General features: G+C 54.1%; 1 protein-coding gene, 1 long non-coding RNA gene and 2 other non-coding genes across 5 annotated transcripts; 1 reads left to right on the top strand and 3 right to left on the bottom strand.

Annotated features, from left to right (window-relative positions):
- The first annotated feature begins 328 nt into the window (after nucleotides 1–328).
- Nucleotides 329–8,127, top strand: DIPK1B (divergent protein kinase domain 1B). Of its 2 annotated transcripts, XM_075519394.1 has the most exons (5): nucleotides 329–513; nucleotides 3,478–3,612; nucleotides 5,788–5,895; nucleotides 6,095–6,271; nucleotides 6,888–8,127. In XM_075519394.1, the coding sequence occupies exons 1-5, from the start codon at nucleotides 451–453 to the stop codon at nucleotides 7,698–7,700; spliced, it is 1,296 nt and encodes a 431-aa protein (XP_075375509.1). In that variant the 5' UTR covers nucleotides 329–450; the 3' UTR covers nucleotides 7,701–8,127. The 2 variants fall into 2 exon arrangements, with proteins under 2 accessions (XP_075375509.1, XP_075375511.1); XM_075519396.1 differs by lacking the exon at nucleotides 3,478–3,612.
- Nucleotides 8,128–10,311: 2,184 nt separating this feature from the next.
- On the bottom strand, nucleotides 10,312–16,140 carry LOC142418076 (uncharacterized). The gene is made up of 5 exons (XR_012778179.1): nucleotides 15,865–16,140; nucleotides 15,223–15,278; nucleotides 14,367–14,427; nucleotides 13,075–13,124; nucleotides 10,312–10,754 (listed from the first exon to the last, which is right to left on the bottom strand). It is a non-coding gene; the product is annotated as an uncharacterized LOC142418076 (long non-coding RNA).
- On the bottom strand, nucleotides 14,195–14,328 carry LOC142418385 (small nucleolar RNA SNORA17). Its single transcript, XR_012778273.1, has one exon. It is a non-coding gene; the product is annotated as a small nucleolar RNA SNORA17 (small nucleolar RNA).
- LOC142418384 (small nucleolar RNA SNORA17) lies at nucleotides 14,884–15,016 on the bottom strand. Its single transcript, XR_012778272.1, has one exon. It is a non-coding gene; the product is annotated as a small nucleolar RNA SNORA17 (small nucleolar RNA).
- Nucleotides 16,141–16,921: the final 781 nt, after the last annotated feature.

The following is a 16,921-nucleotide window of genomic DNA, read 5'->3' as shown; positions in this document are numbered from 1 at the left end:
GGGGAGCCCTGGGGTTGGGTTGACCCGGCGTGGGTGGGTCCCCAATCGGGACCTCGGAGCCGGTGGGGTGGGGGCTGATGCCGCGGGGCCGAGCCGAGCGGAGCCGGGCCGTGCCGAGCCGAGCCTAGCCGAGCCGAGCCGAGCCCAGCCGGGCCGAGCCGAGCCGAGCCGAGCCGAGCCGAGCCGAGCCGAGCCGAGCCCGGCGGCAGCCCCCCGCCTCCCCGGGCTGCGGCGGAGCTGCGTGCGCCGCCCCGCGCCGCGCCGAGCCGGGCGGAGCCGCGCTGAGCCCCGCCGGGCCGGGCCGGGCGCGCTGCGGCGGTGCGAGCGGGCGGCGCGGCTCGGCCCCCCCCCCGGCCTCCCCCGGTCCCCCCCGGCGGCGAGGAGGGGGCCGCGGCCGCCCCGGCCATGCCCCCCGGAGCCTGAGGCCCGCGGCCGCGGGGCGCCCGCAGCATGCGGAGGATCCGGCGGCTGGTGCATCTGGTGCTGTTCTGCCCCTTCTCCAAGGGCCTGCAGGTACCGGGGCGAGGGGCGGGGGGGGGGATGCAGCGGGCCGGGGGGGGGGGGTGGTCCGGGCCGGGGAGGGGGCGGGGGGGGCTCGATGATGCCCGTCTCCGCATCCCGGCACCGGCCGTGCACAAAGGGACGCTCCGCCGCGGTCCCCCCGCCGGCCGGTGCAAGGGGCTGGGGGGCCGGGAACCGGCAGCGGGGGGACCTGGAGCGGCAGCGGGAGCCGCAGGGGTTGCATAACCCGCGCCGCGGTGCTGTGCTGTGCTGTGCTGGGGGAGCCGCACCGGCCGTGAAGCACCGGGGCAGCCCATCCGTCAGCCCGCATCGGCGAATGAAGCAGCCGACGCAGCAGTGCAGGGCAGGGCAGGCTCCTTCCCTCTCTTTTCTTTTCTGTTTTTTCCCCCCCTTCCCATCCCTGAGCTGCCGGGGGGGCTGGGGACCCATCTCAGCGCTCCGGGGACCCGGTGGTGACGGGGCTGGGGATGCTGGCCTGGGTGCTTTCTCTGCACCCATGGGATGAGAAACCCCGACTCTGGTGGAGGTCCTGGACCAGAGAGGTTGTCCCGCTGGAGGGGAGAAGGGGGGACACGGGAAGAGGTATCTGATGGGCAGAGGATGCTGGCAGGAGGTGGGTGCAGAGCTGGGGCAAAGCCCTGGGCTCACCGGGCGCGGGAAGGGCTGCACGGCCGAGAGGAGCGTTTAGAGGGGTGGCTTTGTGGGTCCCCAGGACAGCCGAGAGCCAGATGGGTGCTGCAGCTCTGCTCCCAGGGGAGATGGGCCTTTGGCTGCTGAGCCACCCCCGCAGGCTGTCTTCTTCCAAGACAAAAGGCCTGAGGAGCGGTTGCGTGGGGCTGCGGCGGTGGGCAGGGGCTGGGGACTGGGTCTGGCAGGGAGGGTGAAGCTGGGTGCAGAGTGAGGGTGGGTGGGAGCTGGGGGTAGCCCCTTGTGTCAGCGTCGCCTGCGCGGATACCCCATGGGAGGGAGGGTGACGGCCACGCCAAGCCGCCCCTGGGAGCACACCAGCCCTGGCGTGGCCCCCACCACCGGGACCTGCCGTGAAACAACCCCCCTGTTCCCAGGGCGCTGCAGGGGAACCACGGGGATGGAGCAGGATTTTGTGACGCTGCATCCATTTTGCCTTTGAAGTCAGCGCCGGCCCAAAGTCAATTCCAGGTCCCCCAGAGTCGCCCTAAAACTAAACACAGCAACTCACACGAGCGAAGGGCAACACCCTTTGGGCGCAGGCTGCCAGCTGAGGCGGTGGGCAGGGAAGGCAGCAGGCAGGGAAGCACCCGTGCCTTGAGACTGAGCCCCTGGAGGAAACCTTAGCACCAGCTATGAATCCAAAATACTACCAAAGCCCAGTGGAACGTCTCGTTTTGATGCATTCCCCACCTCCACATTTCTTGCCATCATTTAGGGGACAATGAAGCCAGCGCTCCCCATGCCATGCTCGGGTCACAGTCCTGACCCCCCTTCTGCCCCAGGAATGTGATGGATTCTAGGTCTGAATAATCAAAACCGGACATTTTGGCCATTCCAGGGCTTTGCTGCCCCAAGCCGAGTCTCTACTGGGAAGTCCATGGAAAGGGCCCCTTTGCTGAGGGCAGGGGGCCTGATGGGTCACGTACCCACCACAGGGGAGTTTTCGGGGGACTGCTGTGCTGGGGAGCATCTCACGGGTCGCAGTGGTGTATGTCTGACTTCAGGGACTTGAGCTGGTTTTCAGCTCACAGGAGCAGCCACCCATCCTTTGTCTTTGCCAAGTCCACGCCGTGGTCAGGTTCTCTTTACCAGGTGTTAATTAGCGGTGCCATTGCCATCGACAGTTAAACCGGGCATCGCGGCCTGCTTCGCACTTTGGCATTTCCAATTAACGTGCACGATGTCGCGATCTCGAGGCAGACCTGCCTGCTTTCACCCTCGCCTGCCGATTCCTGTGAAGCCTGTTCGTCGGGGCCGGGATGAGCCGAGCCGCTGGCTGCAGCCGGTGTGGCAGGAGGCTCCACCGCCTCCGGTTACTGCCGAGGGGCAGAGCCCTTACAGAGCTGGGCAAGGGGCCAGGGAGGAGGCATTTTGGAGGTGGGAGCGGTTTTGGGCTACAAGACCCAAGCGAGGATCCCTGGCAGGTTGTAACGGTGCCGCATCCGCTCGGATCCAGCCCTATCCCAGCAGCAGGTCGCGGTCTCACCAGCTGATGTGGTGCAAGGAGAGAGGAGGGTTTGGAGGTGGCCACTCTCCAAGGGCTCTCTTGGCCTGGCGAGAAGCAGGAATTGTCTATAGAAACCAGAAGGAATGGGGTGTTTGACGCAAGGATTAATTCCCTGCCCTTCAGAACCGCCGGGGATCTGCGCTGCGTTACACGGGTCAGGTAAACAACCTACGTTGCGGGGAGGCCAGATGGCAGCAGCGCTGCTGTTACAGGGGCAGAGGGGAAGAAATGAAGCCAGGAAAAGAAAATCATGCAGCGAGCCTCCGAGACGTTTGCGTGGAGTATTGTCCATGCGCTTCCAGGTTCGTTACTCGCCCGCTCCCACACGGGAGCTGGCAGCGGCAGCCTCCCGTGCCCGTGGGGCTTTGCAAGGGGGGGGGGGGTCTGCTGAGAAGGGTCCCCCCGGGCAGGAGCAGAGCCTCTCGCAGCCCTGATGGTGAACCCCGGGGTTGCAGAGGGCAGCGGGCTCTGCCCTTGCGCTTGGCAGGAGAGCGGGCATACGCGACTGCGGTTCCCGGGCACGGGGATGCCTGGCAGCCAGCTCCTCACAGCCCAGCGCTGTAATCTCCTTGCTTTTAGGGAATTTTAAGTGACCTACTTGCAGCAGGAGTTGCGTAATAGACTGGTGAATATATATAAAAAAGGCTGAAGGTTTCACCAATGCTCAGGTTGGTTTGTCTAGGGGAAGTTGTCCTTGTCCAGCCACTGCCGACCCGTGCAGAGCCCCGGCCTTCACCAGCGTTTTCTTTTCCTTCCAGAATCGCCTCCCGGGCATCAAGGTGAAATACCTGCTGGTGGTGTGGCTGGGCATCTTCGTGGGCAGCTGGGTAGCGTACATGCATTACTCATCCTACTCCGAGCTCTGCCGCGGCCACGTCTGCCGGATGATAATCGTGAGTGGCAGCCAGCAGCCCCCGTGGCCACGCTGGTCCCGGTTCGGGGTGAGCGGGGCTGCGGGAGCCCCGTTTCCAGCCCCCCAAGCCCTGTGCGGTGTTTGGAGCCGGGCAGGCAGTGCTGGGGCAGCATCCTGCACAAGAGCTGGGCTGAGGAGCCCTCCTGGCAGTTGATTCCCCGACACCGTCCCCGGCGTCACGTGGAGCTCGGAGCGGGAGAGGTGACCTTCTCCTGCCAGGGCGACGGCGAACCAATTTAATGAGATGTCGGGGGGAAGCAGGGCAGGGCAGGCCAGGCAGACGTGGGCAGATTAATGTCTGTGGAGATGAAGTTGCAATGTCAGAGCAGGGTCTGCAGGCAGGGAGAGCATCACGCCAGCCCTCCCCGAGCTCTGCAGAGCCAGAGAAAAAAGGGGAGCAGCCAGCCCGTGGGTACCTCTCTGCAACTGCTGATGTGCCCTAAAGAAAGCACCAGCCTGCATGAAGAGCAGACCCCTCGTGGGAGCTTGGCTTGGTGCGTTTTGCCCCTCCCCGGGGTTTGCAGTGGGGTGCAGCCTGCTCCCCACAGCATCCCCGGGGCCGGCAGCCGAGCGGGGCCCCCCCGGGACTGCTGTGTGTGCGCCGTGGCAGGGGAGCAGGTCGCCCACCCAGCCCAGGCGAGGAGGGGGACGGCAGGCTGTGTCTGCAAATGCCTCGTTCATCAATCCTTCAGCAGAGAAGGGAGGCAGGAATTGCCATAACAACGACGATCGTTTAATTTGATTTTCTGCATGACTCTGACCACGGGGTCCTGGGCGCTAATTCCTGCTCTGAGCTCGGGGTTTAAGACACCGTGTCTGGCCGTGTCCCCTGTGAGCCGGTCTGAGGGTTAATTCCCATCCAACATTGGGGGGAAAAAACCAAGGGAAAAGATGCAGTGAATTTCTGCAGCTCCTGTTTCCAGCCCTGAGGCTGTTGTGCCCTCGCCAAGAAGCTGCAGAGCTGCAGCCTCTCCTGCCCAGGGATGCCTCCAGCTCCCCACCCAGCCGCCCTGCTTGCGGATCAGAGCCACCCTCTGTCCCTGTCCCCACCCCAGCCCGTTTCACAGCAGGGGCTGCTGCTCTGCTGAGCAGCCTGAGCCCGTGCATCCTCATCCTCGCCCAGCTCCACGCTGCCCTCTCCTCCAGCCCTGGAAGCTCCCCTAACCCCCTGGACTTGCAGCAGGAGCACCCAGGAGCAAATCCCCTGCGGTCCCTCCAGCAGCACGGGGGGTCCCCGCCAGCCCAAGCCCACCTCGCCCGAGGCACCGAGCCACCCCAAAGGGCCCTGCCTGCAGCCGGGAGCTCTGCCCACAGCTGCTGCCCGTTTGGCCGGGGCTCAACCCTAGGTATGCCTACACACTCTTCTCCCCATGTCTCCCCCCTTAAAGTCGTTGCTCTGGGGCCAGTGGAAATATTTGGGTCTTAGCGCAGAGATTTTGGGCTGGGATTTCTTTGGAAGACAGAGAGCGGGGAGTTTGGGGGCGCGGGAAGGGGCTGGACTCTGAGCAACTGGCACTCCATCTCCCTGATGAAAGTCTGAGCACAAGGTGCTCCCCTCCCTCCCAGAAACCCTGAACTGGCCGAAATGGCTGCCAAGATGCAGACGTCGCCCGAAGCCACTTGCACGCCATGCCGGCACTGCCGGGGCCCCCCGCGGCAGGCGGCACCTCGTGGGCTGCCAAACCCAAGGCCAAAGTGATATTGGGATGGTGACCCCGAGCAGCCCCTCTGTGCTGGAGAACCTCAGAGTCCCAGGAAAGAAAGAAATTGTCGGCAATTGCAGATACTGTTCTCGCCTGCAGCAGCCTGCGTGGCTTTGCCTCTTTTAAGGTGTATTTTTCTCTTGTGTAAGAGACTTGCATGAACTCAGAGGAAACGGGCTCACCGGGGATGCGATGGTATTGATGATGCTTTCGGTTACACGCAGTAAATTGAAAAACCGAAGTTCCAGCCCCAGCCCTGCTGCAGGAACGAGGGGTGAGGAGTTTGGGCAGAGCAGGTGACGGGAGCAGGGCTGGTGGCCGCAGGGGAGGCCGGGCGTGCTTGGGGTGCCCCAGATCACGAGCTGTGGGACTGAGCCTGGACCTGTCGCACTTCTTCGGGCAAACGGGGAGCTGCTCCCGCTGAGCTCCTCTCTCTGCCTTCCCCTCCACAGTGTGACCAGTACAAGAAGGGAATCATTTCTGGCTCCACGTGCAAAGACCTGTGTGAGGAGCGCAGCCTCCTCTTCCAGCACTGCCTCTCCTCCTCTCCTACCCAGCAGGTAGGTCTGCCCCGCCGGGGAAACCACCGCACGGCAGGGGATGGGTGCAAGCATCAAACCTGGGAAATGTCCTCCTCCACCCACCCGCATGTCTGCTCCTCACCCCATCCCCGGTACCCGTCCCAAACCAGAAACCAGTTCTCTGCACTTGCTGTTGTTTTTCTCCTCTCTCCGCCGTGTCCCCTCTCCTTTGCTGTAGGTTTACAGTGGGCTCTGGAGGGAGACGGAGGTGATCATCAAATGCGGCATCGAAGAAGCCTTGAAGGCAGACAGCCACCCAGACTCTGTGCCCAGGAGGGACGTGGTCCTCTTTGACAAACCGACACGAGGGACATCGATGGATGAGTTCAAAGAAATGCTCCTGAACTTCCTGAAGGTCAGGGTGGAGGGTCCCTCTGGGATCTTGCGGGCCTGGGATGCCACTTGCGAGTCAGAAAGACTAAACGCGTCTTTCCTTCCCCTTAAACGAGAGCTCCTCTGGCCCACGCTCTCCCATCAGCTGCTGGGCACCGGGCAGGGCTCCTTACCCTTACTGCAGAGCAAGGATTAGCCAAGAAAAACCTCCATTGTCACACAGGCATTCTTATTTGCAAGATTTTAGTAGCGGCAACCCTGGAGGCTGCTGTACCGCAGCTGCGGGTGGCATCTGTGCTGGGCAGAGCTTATTCACAAGCCCACGGGTGGCCCTGGCAGTGCTGGCACCGCTGCAGCAGTTACCTCTGTGCAAGGCTTCTGCTGGAGTGGTGGGACGGCAGCTCCCTCAAAAGCTTGCTCCCATCCCGGTCTAGAGCAGCCCCGAGGCCGGTAAAATTCAGCTGGAGCTGAATCCGTCCAACCATACACAACGGTTTGGCACCGAGTTTGCTCGAGCACGGTGGCTGTTTTCTTCTCTCCCAAGTTCAGTTCTTTGCTTCCCTGGCTCAGTTTCGCGATCCTGAGCCCGAACACAGAGAGCTGCAAGGGTCTGATGCCACTTCTTGTTCTGTTCGCAGTCCAACCTGGGAGATCAGCCTTCTCTGGCAGCCTTGGTGAGCCGGATCATTGCCATGGCAGATGTGAACCGGGATGGGAAAGTGTCTTTAGCGGAGGCCAAATCCATCTGGGCACTACTTCAGCTCAATGAGTTTCTTCTCATGCTCTCCTTGCACGAGAAAGAGCACACTTCCAAGCTGCTGGGGCACTGCGGGGACCTCTACGTCACTGAGAAGATCCCCCACACCTCCCTCTACGGAGTGGATGTCCCCCCCTTCCTCCAGTCGCTGCTGCCTTCAGTCGTCCACCAAATCATCCACCAGTGGTTTGCACCAGCGTGGCCCCGGCGGGCAAAGATCGCCATCGGCCTTCTGGAGTTCGTGGAGGAGATATTCCACGGGACCTATGGGAACTTCTACATCTGCGAGACCAGCTTGAAGAACGTGGGCTATAATGACAAATACGACTTCAAAATGGTCAACCTGAGGAAGGTGGCGACGGAGATGACAATCAGAGGTTTCCTCAAGGGACGTCACTGTGAGCAGAACGTGGACTGCACCTACGGCAAGGACTGTATGGCGACATGCGACAAACTCATGAAGCAGTGCAAAAGCGACGTGGTGCAGCCCAACCTGGCGAAGGTCTGCGGGTTGCTGCAGGACTACTTGCTGTACGGAGCACCGCCGGAGCTGAAAGAAGAGCTGCAGAAACAGCTCCGAACTTGCATGACCCTCAGCGGCCTGGCCAGCCAGATGGAAGTGCACCACTCCCTCGTGCTGAACAACCTCAAGACCTTGCTCTGGAAGAAGATTTCCAACACCAAATACTCCTAACGGGGGAAGCACGGCCCTGGAGTTTAGAATCTGCAATCTTGGAGTAAAGTCCAAGGGCTGAAGGCCTGTTTCTCCATCGTCTCCCCCACAGGAAAAATACACCCTACACAGGGAGTTCAGCATAGCTGCAGCCCCTTCTCCTTCATGGAAAACCAAGCATCATGACTTCCACCGCCCAGCAGCATCATCGAATCAGTCGGCAAGAGCACGCTGCAGAGCTGGGACACCGGGAGCCGGGCTGAAGAGGCTTGGAGGAAGAAGATGACGCGGAAAGCGATAAGGAAGCGGAGCCCAGCTGGACGCATCTAACTGTTTCTTGATTAACAGGAAAGCAGTGCAGAGAGATGAGAATGAATCATTCATGCTGTACTTGTCACATCTTCTTTTGATGAACGTCTCTGATGTAAATAAATAGCTTTTACGTGAATCACACCAGTACATCAATAGCGAAACAGCAGCCTTTTAAGTACCAGCTTGCTTGTGATCTAAAAAGGAGAAAAAGGTAGATTTCCCTATTCAAAAGTCTCTCCTTAAGTGTCTGAGTCATCCGCCATCAGATCCAGCTGTAACTTAGGAAGCAGATAAGCTGTCTTTTCCACAGCAGAGAATCCTGGCAATTCTTTCATTCCTTTTTTAAGTGCCTGACCCCAGACAGCGACGCGATGGCTTGCGTGAGGCTCCCAGCCGGCTGCTCCTGCCTGCAGTCTGAAATTGGCAGCCCAGGCCATTCCCTCTCGCGTGTCGGCTTTGGAAGCATCTAAGGCCAAGAACAGCTTAAAGGAAAAGGGCTACAACATGAACAATCCTGACCGGTTACCGTATGTGCTCCGTGTGTTACTTCCCACAATACTCAGTGCAGGGATAAGCCAACCTCTCGGTTTAATTCTCCTAAAACTAAGCTGGGCTTGCGCTGCAGAGGTTAAAGATTAATACCAGAATAATCCCATGCTTCTCCCTTTATTAAAATGAATCTCCAGGCAAGCTTTCCCCAGGTTTCAAGACATTTCCCTGGGTTTCAGGTCATTTGTTTGGCTGTGTAAATACTAGCAGGTCTCCAAGTACAGTCTGTTTCCTTTAAGTGCTCAATTATAGCGACCTTTTAAAACTACGGGTAGAGAGGAAGAGTTTATGTAAACTACCCCGAGCGTGCTCTGGTCCCAGCGCCCTCCTATTCCTGCTGATGGACCATATGCCAGTGCTCTTGCCAACAATTGCTTAGTGAAGTGGAGCGTATATCTGAAGTACAATCACCAAGAAAAAAATATGTCTGACAGAATATATAGCCTGTGAAGGCAATCGGTAGCGTCATGGCTGCAAATTTATGAGCCCTTTGGAGGAGAGATATCAGTATTTCCTTCTATTAGTTCTATAGGATCATCATTACCTCTCACTATTATTTATGGAGGAAACGTTTCAGTGTCAACAGTGCTCTAAATCTAGCACGGAGCCAGCATAGCTCGCTTCCTGCAGAGGAGCTGGCTTCCCAACATCATTCATCTGCGGTAAGCGAGCATTTGTGAGGTTGCCCTGTCTGAGGGGTGGCAAGTTCCTCAGCCCGTCGGAGTCACCCTCGATTCAGTACGAACACTGCAAAGATGGTGGAGGCCCCACCTCCGGGCACCGCACCGGCGCGTGCAGGCACAGGTTCACCTCCAAGGGAGCCTTTGGTGGAGGGCGAAGGCAAGGACTGGAATTCGGTAACGAGGCTCCATGCAGCCACCCCAGCTCCTTGTCTATTGTCCTGCATCCCCATGGCAACCAGCTCCACTGACAAATTAATTTTCTTCTGCTATTAGAAAAAGGAACCTCACAACCATGCCAAATCCTCTCCGCAGATTTTCAGCAAAGCCATTTTTCACCCTCCCCTCTGTGTTTGAAATCTGCTAGTAAATTTTGTCCCGATAAGCAGCATTCCCACTACGCTTAATCCCCACTGCCCCCTTCCCCAAAAGCAGTATTAGGTAAAGCAGCAGGTAAGCACCCAGAAAAGTGGAGGAAAGCAACCACGTTCCTTGCTTATCCACATAATCTTAAGTATCAGAATCTCTTTTAAGCATTTATGATGAAAGATGAAGTTCAAGGAGAAAGACAGCCCCTGTACCTTAAAGAACTAGCCAAGACAGCTTTATTCACATAAAGACACTTCTGACAAGAACCGTCACATTGCCGTGTTACTAGTCTGCACACCCCAGTAACAGCAGCGGACGCTCTCACGTACCCCAAGAGCACCGAGGTTTGGTCGTCACTAATAAAAAGCACAAGTGTTTTCAGACACATGCTTACGGTTTATGAGCTACACTACAATATGGGAGAAAAATGACTAATGGCAAAGCTATTTTATGCTCATAATGTCTTCTCCAGATTTCCCACATTAGCTGGAAAAAGAGGAAGAGCCAGAACACTGCAAGACTGACAATCTGATCTCACCAGATGCTGCTGCTTTAGCAGCATAGTAGATTTGTGCTACAAGGGGATGGAGGTAAGCAGCAAGACTTCTACCTTCCATTGCTGAAAGCAAAAAACCATCCCAGTTCTCATATCCATAAATAAAAGTCTTAAATCCTAGAATGGTTAAAAATTAATGTTAATTGAGGTGCTACAAATACACAAGCATAATCATTTCAGACTTACTGTAGGTGGCATCTTTATTTAGGTTTTATTTTTTTAAATCCTTCTTAACCATGTAGCGAAAACATGGATTGAAACAGCAGTGCTTTAGAAAATGGCTGTGAAAACAGCGTATGAGCCAAGACGACCGGGAGAAAGGCAAAATTACAACTCTCGCAGCTATTCAACAGGAGTACAGCAAAAGGAGAAAGGACACTTGGAGCAGAACAACTATAATTTTTTTTTTTAAACTGACATTTGTGTACACAGGTTGCAGCAAACATTCAGAACCACAAGCAGCATCGCATGCACTTTCACTGGCTGTAGTTTGCTTGAACCCACAAACAAGAAAAGACGAACTTATAGGAATCTTCAAATGCAGACACCGCTAACCATTTCTTTCCCTGTAGCCAGGTTTGCTAGAGATTCTAAAACTCAAGGCACGACCTGCAAAGAAAAGAAAGCCCAGGATGTTAGACAACTTCAAATACAGCCAGCACAAGTTAGCAATAAATGCCAATACTAAGAAGGGAATCAATCCGTATCATCCAGACTCCTGCTGTCCACTGTGGCACAGATCTGAGCTAAGGTGCTGCAGCTAGTCGGGACCAAGAATTGCTTTTAATTGCAAAGGCAACATTTTCAGCTAATTGAAGAATTACATCAGGTTTGTCTTGGGACTGTCCAAAGATTTTTCACATCCCAGAGGAAATAAAAAAGCTTCATAAAAGGAAACCAAATTTTAGGGAAGTCATTAGCTGGGCTCGGTTATCATGATTCACAGGGAAACTTCAGAAAGCAATTTCCTTCAGTCCAGAACCACAGGACCACCTTAACTCGCCCTGGCTGTATTCACTGCAGTCAGTAGAAGCTGAGTGCCTGCAAACTTGGGTGGATCAGGACCTACAGCACTGACAGAAGGCAGATGGCACTAATAAATTAGACTAATTTAGGAGAGGTTCTTTGCCACTAGATCAGAGAGGTTTTGAAAAAAAAATCTTCCGGCTAGGCAGTGCACTCTGGTGAGTCTGGGAAAGGGATAATTTAACAGCATGATAGCTGGAGCCTGCTCTTGGTTACTCTTTTCATTCTTAGGCTCCCTGAAAATCAAAGGTGAGTTTGCCAACCTCAATGCAGAGGCAAGCTATTTATTAACAGTGCAGAGAAAGAAAAGCTGGGCTTATTCCAGCGTTCAAGCCATGACATAAACCAGTCGTAAATGGTGAAGGGCTAAGTTAACGTGCAGATTTCTCTCAAAACCACTTTAATACAAAACATTCATCTTTTCCACAGCTGAAAGCCAGGCAATTCTTTCAGTAAAGCAATATTCATAGCCTGGGATTGCTGCTCAGTCTTGGGAAGATGGTTAGCAACAAATGCTATCACAAAAATTTTAATAGCTATCCTGTGTGTCACACAGTAAAGTTCTAAAGAGAGACTCATTAGGCACTCACTACCCCTACAGGACCCTTGATGTGAGTAAAGCCTGATGAAAAAACTCAAATATGTATTTCAGGGTTAAAAAGTCAGGAAGTTTAAATGGAAGAGTCACATCTTAAGGCATGCCTCTTTGCATAACCATATCCCCAGCAACCTTATTAGCATTCTTTTCCAAAGCCACTGCTGGTAGGCAGTGACTTTTCCCAATTAAATGGCTCATTTTGCAGCCAGCAGCTACCCGCTTGGTTAATGGCACCTTTGGCCCTCATAATGCCCATTTAATGAGGACATTTTCCACCATTTAGCACTGCCAGATTTTGTCAAGCTATTAGTCACTGCAAAACCTCTCCGAGTTTCACACAATACTATCGATGTGTAGCCACAGCTTCTCTCACCGCTTGTTTTAATACCACCAGCACGGCAGAGGCTCATGTGCACGTCACCCAAGAAAGGACAGTGACACACGGAGCTATTGGGATATATTGATACCTGTGCTCCCTACCAGCTCACTGCCTTGGAGGTCAAGTTCCTTTGCCATCATGCTAGCACATAAACACAAAAGAAACCAACTAAAAAGTCACATTGTGCTTAATTGTATTTTTGCTTTTTGTCTGCTGTGTTACCAGCTAGAACACAGTGCTCAAGGAAGCTAGGTCTTGTCTTGGGAAAGGGGGCGAAGCATTCCACTGTGGCACTTACTGGAAGTTAGTTTAGAAGGGCTTTAAAAAGACTTCAGGTTTTAGCATTATTTTTTTTTGCTTGGATTACTGAAATCTCTTTTTATTTCTTCATTCATTATGCCTAAGACACAATCTCACTACCTTGCACATCTGTGACACAAACACTTTTTTCAGTAGCGTTTTGTGTCAGACTGCAGTAGTACCAGAGCCTGTTTTGCTAATCCCAGGCACTCTAATATAAGTAAAAGTGTAAACTCTCAATAAAAGCGTCGTGTTCTGACTGACAGCTGCCCTTAAAAGGATGCACTTTGGGGGCTGAGAAAGGCAGTTTAAGGAAGTGAAATAAAAAAGTTAATCAGAAGATTGTTTAAGATTGCTTACAATAATTACTGCACTAGCAGAATAGAGAAACCTGAAAGTGCTCCACCTAAAGTAGAGGTTTGTCAGCAAAAAAGATGAAAAACCACTGAATCTTAAGTTCTTTCTGCAAGTAGGCACTAGTAGCATTTAAAAAATTTTTTTAATTTGTCCACGTCCCATGAAAAGTCAGAAGGACAAGATGTACCAACCCAAGGACTTCCTACCACTGACTGTTTTGGTAACACACCGAGATTTAGTATGTTTCCAAGAAATTACCTAATACCTACCTTCAACATTTGAAGCAAGTTCCAAAACTCAGTCCTGTTCTCAAAAGTAACTGTAAGAAGGAAAAAGATCTTCAGTTTGGGTTTTTTGCGGGGAGGAGGGTTGGGTTGGGGTTTTTTTGTTTGCTTGTTTTATTCTGCCTCCCCCACCCCAGCAAGTAGGATTATAAAGCTGCATTTCAGAAGACTGCTGATTGCACCTTCTGGTCAAACTTCCTCAGCACCCTTGGAAGTAAAGATGTTGTTGGCTGAGTGTTTTATTGATGTTGGGAACAGGGTGCAATTTTCTCCATATGCTAAATCCACACCCACCTGTTTCTAGAGCATGCCAATGCTTTGGAAACAACAAACTTAAGTGCCCGTTTCACCCATCTCCTCCACTCCCACATGCAATTCTTGCTATCTACATAATGCTAAACCCTGCAAAACTCAAGAGGTACCGTTTCACAGACAGAAGAGGCAGTGAGCAAGGATGCCTTGCAGGCCACAAAGAATTGTTGAAAGCAAAAATAGAACTCAAGAATAGAGCTGTCACTTCTATTTGTCCTTGGGAAAGGAAAAAAAAAAAAAAAAAAAAAGGAAGGACCTTCCCCTGATGCAGTTAAAACTTGGCATCATTTTAATTGCTTTTCAAAGGAATTTTGCTCCATCTTCCGCTGGTTTTCTGGAGAAAGAGGTACGCATGGAAACAATGTCAAGCTACTGATCTCTGAGCAGCTGCAAGTTGCAGGCACAGGAAGCCCCTTCATCTCTGCCCCCTAATGACATTAACATGTCAGGAGAGCAAATCTCCAAGGACTCAGGACTATTAGAATAAAGAATACTGGAGTTTGCCATTCCTCCACAACAATATAAGATGTGATATACAAGAAACCTGAATTAGCTTTTAACATAGTTAGCGTGTTAGTAAAACACAGAAGTTTCACTTCTAAAACATAGAACGTGAGGGCAGAAAATCGGTCGTATCTCTTACTTGTCACATAAACAAGGCATTCATTAAGAGAATGACCGTCTGCCCCACTGAAGGACAGGGCTAGCTTCTGTACCCTGTCCCTCCACAGTTGTCCATCCTTCACGACTTAAGATTAACATTAAAGGAAAAAGAAAGGGAAAGCAAGAAACCATTGTCAGGTTGCTCGTCATTCCTGAGCGCTCACAGGTCTCAGAGCACTAGCAAAGACATAGCCTTTTCCTCTCTGCCACCTAATGACACAAACATGGCACTACAGCCACATCTGCAACACGAGCTGGGGCATGGAGCTATTCAACAGGGGAACTTGTCCACTACTGCTCACCTCAGGTCTTTGAGAAGGCCTCCTGGGTCTGCCACGTCACACAGCTTTCTCTGAAAAAGAGCTGGAAAATACATACCGCATTTATTTTATATATTTAGACACGCTTCAAAGCCTGGTTATCTGGTTACTGTTTCAATGACGACAGAAATTTGAAAGGCTCAGTAAGAGAAGCTAAAGAAATAAATGCATAGTGCAGGCATATTTTTTCTTTCAGATACGAATAGGGTTGGGGCTGCCAGCATGCGACTCCCAGGACGTGCTCCCAGTGATGTCACCAACTTGCCATGTGGCTTTAGACAGATCACTTCAACTCATTCTTCTGCAATACAAGTCTACGTACCAACAGGATCCTACCGTTTTCAAGGCTAAATCATCACAGCCTTTCTGCTGCACATTCGCTACAGGTCAACCAGAACACCTTTCTATTCTATTACATACAGATCTCACATTTAAGGCAATTAAAAAAAATAGGAAAGCCTTAGTTTCCCAAGAGTCTCCTGTTAACCAGCCTATTTATAATGTCAGGCTATCAATCACTCTGAGTGCTCACGGGTTTCAGAACAAACGAGCGTAGAACATAGCCTGTCTCTCTCTGCCACCTAATGACACAAAGATGCCACAGCAGCCACCTTTGCAACGCCTGTGGCAGGTTGGAAAAAAGCCCACAAAGACTGAAAAAGGTGTTACAGGTATTTGTAAGAACAAGATTATATCACCTACTCAGAAAGTAGTATTAGAAAGGTATTTGGTGCACGTGTGGATGTTAAATGCAACACACCACTTACAAGCGGTGTTACAAGAGTTAACAAGATGGCCGACACTTACTTGGACAGCCGTTGGGTTAAGCACCACTTACCCTTGATTCTTCAAGACGTGCAATCTTTTTCACTTCACCCTTTGTCTTCTGCCAGGCTGAAGACACACAAATGAAAAGAAAGGGAGAAGAATGTAGTTAATAACAAAACAAGTGTTTTGCTGATTGCATAACAACCTTCTTTGTGAACTGCAACACTTAACAGAAAACCAGAAGATTAAAACATACTACTACTACTACTAATAATAGTAAAAAAAATTGTTTGCTGAATAGATTCACTTTAGTTACTCAAATCTTTAAAAACATTTCCCTCAAAACCTGAAAAGGTGGCAGCCCTCGATTTTCTCTCCTCCTTCAATGGAAGCACAGCCGCATTTATCTTAATCCTAGTACCCTCCTATACATCAGTTTATAATATATCCGATCTACACTGAACACAGCAGTGCCTGAAGCAAACAGAGCACCGGACGGGGCCCAAAGGGACCCGCGGGTCTCTTCCTGGCTGTGTCCGGCCATGTGGCCGAGCGGGACACATTTTGTCCCTCTGAGGCCCAGAAACCTGGGGAGGGGGAGCAGGCAAGACTGGGGACTAAAGCCTGATCTTCCTAGGGGTCACCCAGACCAGTAAGACCAGCACCCCACACGCAGGCAGCCCACCCAGCTGGACACAGGAACCACCCGTACCTCCAGTCACACCTTGCTCCTCCGCCTCCCCCCGCACAGGGGTGGGTCTGCCGGTCCGCAGCCATGTCCTCACGCCGTAGCCATCCCTTCTTCAGCCACGGGGAAGAAGAGGAGAAGCGGAATCGGCCGCCGCCGCCCAACAGCCGCCGTTAGGGCCCGCCCTGAAGAAGCTTCGCCGCAACATGGCGCGGGAAGGGGCACCTGGGGAGAGCAGCCGGCGGTCAGTGCGGCACGGGCCCTGCCCCGGGGCACAGCAGGCCCCTCCTCGGCCGGCACCGGCTTCCCGCGCCAGAGACCCCCCCCCCGTCAGCACACGCCTCCCCGCCTCAGGGGGCGAAGGCAGCCCCCCCGCTCCCCCGGACGGATGCGGCCTCGCTCACCTGGAGGAACGGTGCCCCCCGTCCCGGCCAACACGGACCTCCCCTGCCCGAGGGGACGAGAGATTTTCCCTTCACCCCGCTGGGGCGGAGAGGGACCGAGGGAGAGGCCGGCCCCGCTCCCCGCAGACGGACCCAGCCGCCGCCGCTCACGCCGCCGAAAGGACGGCAAAGTCCCCGCCTTCCGCTTATATAGGGCCGGCGGACGGAAGCGCCGCGGGGACAATCCGCGCAGCGCGTTCGCTCCCGCGGGCTCCCGCTGCTGGGCGGAGGACGCCGAGCAGGGGGCGGCCGGGGCCGGGGCCGGGGCCGCGGACACGGGGCCAGGACGCGGGACAGGAAGGGGGACCCCCGGCCCAGTCCTCTTCCCCACGCTGGGCCTGACCCCCAACGCTGCAGGACCACCCTAAGCACTTCCACAGAGACCCAAGGCATGTTAGGCGCTGGATTTCCCCTTTCTCGGCTGCACCCTGGAGCCCCCCACTCCCCGTGGCGCGGCAGAGGTTGGACACTGGGACAAAGCGAGGTTGGACACTGGGACCCTGCAACCCTGTGATGCACCGGCCAGGCTCGCACCCCTCCTGCTCCCAGCCTGCAATGCCCCGCGGGTCCCCACGCCGGGAACACCCATCACCCCCCATCCCAGGACGATAAATGTTTGCCAGAGACTCCCCCGTACC

This window comes from Mycteria americana, chromosome 17 (genome assembly GCF_035582795.1).
Source record: "Mycteria americana isolate JAX WOST 10 ecotype Jacksonville Zoo and Gardens chromosome 17, USCA_MyAme_1.0, whole genome shotgun sequence".
Classification (NCBI taxonomy): domain Eukaryota; kingdom Metazoa; phylum Chordata; class Aves; order Ciconiiformes; family Ciconiidae; genus Mycteria; species Mycteria americana.
Note: the sequence above shows the minus strand (reverse complement) of the source record. Positions and strands in the feature narration are given on the sequence as shown.

What these genes read in the sequence shown, in the direction of transcription:
- DIPK1B (XM_075519394.1), top strand. Translation starts at nt 451, where the DNA reads ATGCGGAGGATCCGGCGGCTGGTGCATCTGGTGCTGTTCTGCCCCTTC. An exon ending in ACGTCTGCCGGATGATAATC is followed by an intron (nt 3,613 to 5,787) that starts GTGAGTGGCAGC and finishes TCCCCTCCACAG; the next exon opens with TGTGACCAGTACAAGAAGGG. An exon ending in CCTCCTCTCCTACCCAGCAG is followed by an intron (nt 5,896 to 6,094) that starts GTAGGTCTGCCC and finishes CCTTTGCTGTAG; the next exon opens with GTTTACAGTGGGCTCTGGAG.